The sequence below is a fragment of the Anas acuta genome, chromosome 9 (assembly GCF_963932015.1).
Source record: "Anas acuta chromosome 9, bAnaAcu1.1, whole genome shotgun sequence".
Classification (NCBI taxonomy): domain Eukaryota; kingdom Metazoa; phylum Chordata; class Aves; order Anseriformes; family Anatidae; genus Anas; species Anas acuta.
In genome coordinates this window covers 4833597-4841043 of record NC_088987.1, presented here as the reverse complement: position 1 = coordinate 4841043, position 7447 = coordinate 4833597, and the positions used below count along the sequence as shown (strand labels likewise).

The window sequence follows — 7447 nt, the reverse complement described above, 5'->3', positions numbered from 1 at the left end:
CTGCGCGGGAGCGAGCACGGGCAGGGGCTTCTAGAGCCGGTGTGGCGGTTTGTGGTTTTCTTTAAAAAAAACACAAAGGGTGCTCCCTAACTAAAAGGAATGGAATGTTTAGGATTTAGGTATTTTATCAGAACTGCTAACCCTAAATTGGTTCTTTTAGGATTTCCCTGTTTAACAACGCGTTGGTAGCGTCGTTGATAACGCGTATTTATTTTGCCCAGCACTTCCTTGACGCTTCTGGGAATCCTGAGGAATAGGTAACCTAACCTTTGTTGTGTTTTTTTTTTTTTTTCTGATAGAGTACAAACACTTCCTTTTTTCCTCACTACCTCCTTGCTGTAATCGGCACCGTTCCCGGATGTTTGTTAAAGCAGCGCAGCGTTCAGCCGCTTCGTGCTCCGCAACAGGCTGCTACACGAGACCTGCACATTCCAACCGTGCACCTTGCTCCTTTTTTTTTTTTCTTTCTTTGATTATAAAGTAACGTAAGGCCCCATGTGCTGTTTTCCTTGCAAGAGGTTACGAAGTACAGAACTTTTTGCCTTGCTACCTGGCCTTCCTGCAGCAGGTATTTTTCCTCCTCAGGAGAAACTTCCTTGCTCCACCCGGTTTCCAAACAGTCTTGCATCAATTTCACACAGCAGGAAATACCTTGCTGTATCTTAACGATACCTTGCTCTACAATTTAACAAAAAGTTTCCTGCAATATCTCTTCTATCACAAAGAGGAAAACATTTCATGACAGACAGAAGGAGAGGTACTGAGTTTGTCAGGATATCCCATGCAAGATTTGAGTTAACTTTATGCGGTACGGTGGCTAATTGTCGGCGTGGAGGCTGGGCTTTGCTCTTCTATGCCAGGTAGTGCAAAGCAGCCGCTACCACCTACGCTTAAGTAATGGTGTAATTCAACTCTGCTCAATTACGGTCAGTTCCAAGGAAGAAGCTCTCATCCCCTTAGCAGGGAGAGGCTTAGAACCAATATGTTGCAGGAAGAACTGGAAGCTAGGCTAAGTGATCTAAAAGACCCTTTATTTTTATATTCCTGAGACTTCAGGGGCTCAAGACCACCTCCCGTTTGTGAGTCTTTGAACAACTAACATAGAAAAGCCCTCGGGGCAGGCCCTTTCCTTCCTTTAACCTTCACACAGCCCCCTCAAAACACACATCTTACAGCTAATCCCCCAGATTTATTAACACCCCGTTTACTGAAGAAGCCCTCGGGCAGCAGCCCCCTGCCCCTCAGCCCCGCCGCACGAAGCCCCAAGATGGCGGCGGGCGGCGTCACCTGGCGGCGGCGCCCAGCGCGCCTGCGCAGCGCCTCCCCGGGAGGGAGGCGACAAGATGGCGGAAGCGGAGTGAGGCGGCTGGGCCGAGGCGAGTCTCCCGGCGGGACGCGCGGAGGAGGAGGGGGAGCGGCAGCGGCGGGGCCCGGCCAAACCGCGGCGGGGCGGGGCGCGGAGGCGGGGACCGGCGCCCTGACAGCGCCCCGGCAGCGCCCTGGCTGCACCCTGGCTGCGGGAGGCTCCTCAGCCCCCCTCACGCCCCTTCCTCCCCGGGGCTGAGGGCGGAGGAGAGCCGCGGGGCCGCAGCTCGGGGCTGGGGGAGGCCCCGGGCTCGGCTCCGGGGGCTGGGGGTCCTCGGGGCTCGTCCTGAGGCGGGCGAGGGGCCCTGCCCGCCCGGCAGCCCTGGGGTCCCTCAGCGCCGCGGGGCGGGGGCTGCGTTCGCGCGGCTCTCAAAAACCCCGTGTTTTGGCTGAAAAATAGCCCCTGAACCCCGTGTAACTGTCGGGGTGGCGTGCCGGGGGTGTGTGTGTTTGGGGTTTATGCCGAAATCCCCTCAGGGGTTAGGCTTGTGGAAGATTTATGTTTATTTTCTGTGTCTTGTGCGCGTGGGAGTTCTGACGGGAGGTGATGAGCGGACTGAGTAAATAAATGGTTTAAACACTTAAATACCGATTTCCAAATACCAATTATGGGTTGCAGAGTGCCAGTAGTGTTTGCTTTTACCGTGTCACTAGAAAAAATCAAAGTTTCTCAAACGTGACCAGCGACATGCCGTGTGTGTGCATGCACGGGATGTGCCGTGCTGGTAGTCCAATGTTACTGGTGTAAAACAGCAGATTTTTGGGACCTTACTTTGGATTTTTATTTTGACCAAAACTGTTCTCTAACTCTCAGAACAGCAAGAACAAAAACCTCTAAATATTTACATCATGCATGGTATAATTTGAAACGATGTGGTGTCTGAGACCGTCTCTATTCGAATAAATGCTTCTTTTACATACAGTTTTCTGTTGTGTTTTATATTTTGAGTCCACTTTTAAACATACAGCGGTTGTTCAGAGTTTGTGCGTTTTCTAAAACTTGCCCATCAGAGAGGTCCTTTTGAGGTGATGTTGCTCACATGCAATGTCACAGTCCAGCCCCTGTTCACTTACCAAATTTATTTGCACTGTAAATTGGGAGTTTTGCTTTTTTGATGCTAAGTAGTTAACAAAAAATTTAGAAGACTATTTTTAATTGTATCTGAGACGTGTTTTTTATAACTAAATGTGGTCTAGTTACATATGCGGTGTTGCCCTGATCTCCTTTACGATGCTGTAAAGACAGATTCACGTTCTGTAGTGGCATTCATGCTTTCTGTTATAAAAGATCCATCTATCCATCTGCCACATTGTTAATGGATTCAGGGTCATGTTGCTAAAAAATAACCCTGGTTTTATGTATTTTCTCTTTTCCTTTAAACAACCGGCTTTTCACTCCAAGTGAGGAGAGCTTTTCTAACAAGTGTCATCTGTTGAAGCACCTTCCCGTGCTTTCAGCCAACAGAGGGCATGGTATTTCTGCGTGTCACTGCTGCCTGCTGCAACTCTTCTCTCTTTATATTGCGATAAGACCTGAGGGGTGGCAAGTAAGCCTCGTGCATCATCTCTAATTGAGTTGGGGTCAGACGTGCTAGAGGAGGGCTGGAGATGCACGTCAGTACCGGGCCATGCCGATCAAAAATTTTGAAAACAAGGCACTTAGCTAAAGAATTATCAGCTTGCATTGAATTACTGACTTCTGATTCAGTTGGTGCAGTGAGACGCGTTGCATATCTCACTGATAAGTCTTAAATGTGGCTGAGAACTAAGAAAATTAACCGTGCAATGTTATTTTTCTTAGGCTAATTTAAGCAGTTGTGTAACTGCTCAAACAAGCTAGACGAGTCTTAGGTGTAAATATTTTGTTGTGCATTTAATGCTCTCTGGAGGAGACTTTTTTCAAGGTCCTTTTCATTAGCAGTATGTGAAATTAATGTAAAGTGATTTTAGAAGTGATGCTGTTTTCATTGTAACTGAAGTGGTTAACGCATCAGTGCTAACTTTTGTTCTCCTGTAGGTAGATAAATGGCATTATAACACACATCAGATCTGATTTTTTTACCAACAAAGCCATACTTTTTTTCATTTCTGATAGTAGGATCTGTGCTTTGAAAGTAAGCTTTATTGCCACAAATTGTCTGTGATGGCAAAAGACAGAAGATATCAAGACAATGATGGGCACAAAGCCCCTAGGGGACCATGTACCTCTTAAAGTTTATGTATTCCAAGTAATCAGGACCAATGGCATCGTGTGCAGCACAAGTCAGCCTGAAGGTTTTTTTCTGGGTAGAGGATGCTGATTTGTAAGTTCGCTACTTGCAAAGTAGTTGTGTTTTCAGAGAGGAAGGTAGCAGATCAGCAGCGCTGCGTTCTGCTTTCAGCAGCGTGAGCTGAAACTCCTTATTATGTTCTTGTTTTATGCAGCACCTGATGGGCATTTTGCTGGGGACTTGCCAATGCTGCTTCTTTTTTTTTTTTTTCCCTAGTACATTGCAGCTCTCGAAATGATCATTTTTCTGAGTCCTTCCTTATTGTAAGAAGGAAATTCTTCTCCCCACCTGCTTTTTTAAAGCATCCTTTGAAAAGCAATAAACAGCTGCTATGTTCTCTTAATCATAATACTAAAACTGAAAAGGAAACTAAGATAAACAACGCTCATGTGTTGAGAAACAGGTTTCATTGAAGTTTTAATGACAATGTTTTTGGAGAGAGGTTATACTCTGCAGCAGAAGGAAGTCTTGTAGGGAAAAAATCCTTGGAGATTCTTTTAGGTAGTTTTTTCCATAACTGTGGCTGTTTTTGGGGAGGCATTGCTGTAGAAATTAAAGCATTTTCTCTGCAGCTTTTTGTTCTTTTTCCAAATAGAACATGTTGCCAGTGATGTTTGGCTAGAAAATGTTTTGCTGAATGTGCAGCATGGACAGCCAGTGGCTCCTGCGCTGTGCCATGGCGAAGAGGGATGTGGCAGTATTCCTGTGCAGCTTGTGGGAAGTTCTGCGTGCATTCCTAAATTGCCACCTATTGCTACTCTTGACACATCTTAGAATTTCATAACCACGTCAGTCCACAAATCACATCAAGTAATAGCAAACACTACGAACCTATCCATTTGCAAACTGTCCATTAGTGTATCTCAGAGAGGCTTAGATTTTCTCCTTTAAAATCTTTAAAATCTCCTTTAAAATATGTGCTGCTCTTCTCTTTGTGAACTGCTTTCATTTCAATTTCAGTCCCGCCAGGCTGGACGAACACTGCACAGCTATGGAGAATGAACCCAACACAACGACGTGTTCTGCATCTACGACTACTATCACTACCACCTCCACGTCCCGGACCCCACTCCCACAGATATCTGTCTACAGTGGCTCTGACAGGCATGCCGTCCAGGTACCGGGCCATCAGATGCTATTTCCCTCAAATACATACGTTGCATAATGCTTTACCCCAAATTAACTTTCCATTCTTAATTGCTGTCTTCTTTCTCAATATCTAACTTACTGATTTTCATAAGATACTGTTCATAGTATAGATATCAGACCACTTAAGAGTAGTGCAGTGTGCAGGCCTGCCTTCCAAATAACGGGAGAGAAATGCTATTGGAAAACTTGATTTTTCACCATTCCCCAAGGGTATGGATTATGAACATAAAATTTTACAAAGTAACACAAAAAGCTGTTTGCTTTACCACCATTGACTAGAGGGATCCAGAGCTATCTTTGTGTGCAACTGCTTCTTGGATCCATCCCCATTTTGCTGTTCTTCAAATAAGATTACCAGGAAGTTTGTACAGCCTGCTCCGTTGGGTTTGATAAATAAGCCTCGTGCGCTGTCCTGATCTTTCAAAAAAAATAGAATATCACGTAGGGTATGATGATGAGAGCCTAAGAGCCGTGGATGTAGTGTTATGAAAAATGCTGTACCTATATTTGGTACCTTTGTTGAGAAAAGTGGTGGAGTAAGTTCGGTATTATACAGTTGGTGTGAAACGGATGTATTTGGTTTTGTTTCCTTGTAAAGGTAAACTTCAGCATCATGTCAGTATGGTGTGTACTTTGTAATTGTGATTAATTACCTACTGATTCATCACAGGTTATTCAGCAGGCCTTGCACCGTCCTCCTAGCTCAGCTGCTCAGTACCTCCAGCAGATGTATGCAGCCCAACAGCAGCATCTAATGCTGCAGACTGCTGCTTTGCAGCAGCAGCACTTAAGCAGTACCCAATTTCAGAGTCTGGCAACTGTACCACAGGTGAGAGCGAAGATTGCTGAAAAATAGTGGTTTACTACTTTCTGGAGTAGAACTACAGTTCTAGAGCATTGTCAAACATAACAGCTTAAGTGCCTGAGCTTTCAGTGTCTCACAATGATTCGCTGTTATATTTTAATGACTTTGTTCTTTTAAATTGTATCTTCCTCCAAACTGTTTGGAGGATTTTGTTATAGATGCTCCAGTAGGTGTTATAGATGCTCCAATAGGCGTCCATTCCATGCTTAACTGCATACATTATAATGCATCATGTAAATCATCAAACAGGAAAAAATGTATATATTAAAAATAGACTACTTCAGTCTTCATCCCATGAATTTGTCTGAAGGTTGATGGGGAAACAAATGAATAGCCATGCATCTTAGTGAAATCAAATTCAGGTAGTCAACATCTGGTATTTTAGTGTGTCTTGCCACACGTCTGGCTGCATTATAAATAATGGCAACATTCAGTTTTAACTCCAACTGCAGCAATGTAGGAGGTAAATGACAATGCTGTGTTTCACTTTTGAAGCAAAGCTTTTGACACAAAAGGAACACCAGAGTAGACCCATTGTGAAAACACAAGCAGTGGAAAGACTTCCTTTGACCTCAGTTGACTGTAGATTGAGAGTACTGTCTTGCAGGGATAGGTGGCAATTAATATTTTTATATGTAGAAATGCTAAAGCAGAGGTAAAAACTTCAGGGATAGATACATGTTTGTTGTCAGAACTAGGATGGACTCTTCTATGCTCCTGGCTTCTGCTTCTGTACCTTTTCCATTAGATCATGATAATATATTGACTTATTTTCTTTTGTGATGGATTTGTGCCTATACTGCTACTGAGATAGAGTGAAGAGAATCAGATTGGGCAAGCCTAAGAAGTTCTGTCATGCAGTCTATTAATATATACATCTAAATCACTGTCCCTGTATTCATCTAAAGGTCTGGAATAGCATACTGGTATACACACTTGATGTGCATACATAAACTGTCACTCTAGGGGAAGTGAGGATGTTCCTCACAGCATTTATGAAGTTTAATTTTAGATTATTCTAATCATAATAAAAATTACAATGTGAGTTTTAATAATGACAGTTTTAATGATGTCACATTCTAAGTTCCGAGCACCGTAGGTGATGAGCTGGTCAGGTAGCTCCATCATTAACAGTTTGATGGGCTTTACCTCTGATAGTTATTGTTCAGGTCTTGGTCTGTGAGAGTCTGAGTGCCTGAAAGCTGGAAGGAATTCAAGGCATTTGACACCTTGCAGATTCCAGTTCCGAGCTTGGAGTGCACTTTGAAATCTAATTCCACTGAGTCGAGCAGTTTTGCTGCTAACTCAGAGAGAGGGTAATGTTAGAGAGGGGTGTTTTTGGTGGTTTATGCAATAATGTGAACATCGCTTAAACACTTTTTGATTTCGGTATTTGACGCATATTCTTGCTATCTAGGCAAGCCTGTCAGGTGGGAGGCAATGTACTTCCCCCCCTGGGAGTGTCACTCAGCAGTCAAGCATGTCGCAGACCTCGGTACGTAACTGAACAAAGCCCTGCATCCATTCTCAACCCCTGTTGGTTATATAACTATCTGGCAAAACAGAAAAGATTTTAGTATTTAAATTTGTGTGGTTAAAAGGAGTATTAGGGAAACACTAAATGGAAGTATGATGACTCTGTAGCAAGTGTTGGCTATGCTTCCAGTGTCGTCCTCTCATCCCAATGCCAGTGTTCCTGGCTGGCGTTGGAGGCTTCCGTGGTCCCAGCCCACTGTTGGTGCTCTGAGGGGCAGCTGCTCACTCCATGGGCATTAGTGACTGTTCAGACCACTGCAGG

General features: G+C 44.2%; 1 protein-coding gene across 6 annotated transcripts in view; it reads left to right on the top strand.

Annotated features, from left to right (window-relative positions):
* Nucleotides 1–39: 39 nt before the first annotated feature.
* PHC3 (polyhomeotic homolog 3) overlaps nucleotides 40–7447 on the top strand; it is a 37313-nt gene continuing 29905 nt past the window's right edge. For 4 of the 6 annotated variants that reach the window (XR_011099345.1, XM_068692102.1, XM_068692106.1 and 1 more), the window contains exons 1-4: nucleotides 1224–1376; nucleotides 4596–4752; nucleotides 5455–5613; nucleotides 7067–7144. Coding sequence is in view for 5 of the 6 variants with exons in the window: in XM_068692102.1 (XP_068548203.1) it covers nucleotides 4627–4752; nucleotides 5455–5613; nucleotides 7067–7144 (363 nt within the window). In the remaining variant the exon portion in view is untranslated. Of the gene's footprint in view, nucleotides 258–1223; nucleotides 1377–4595; nucleotides 4753–5454; nucleotides 5614–7066; nucleotides 7145–7447 lie in introns of those variants that run through there. The other 2 variants (XM_068692103.1, XM_068692104.1) reach the window with 2 other exon arrangements.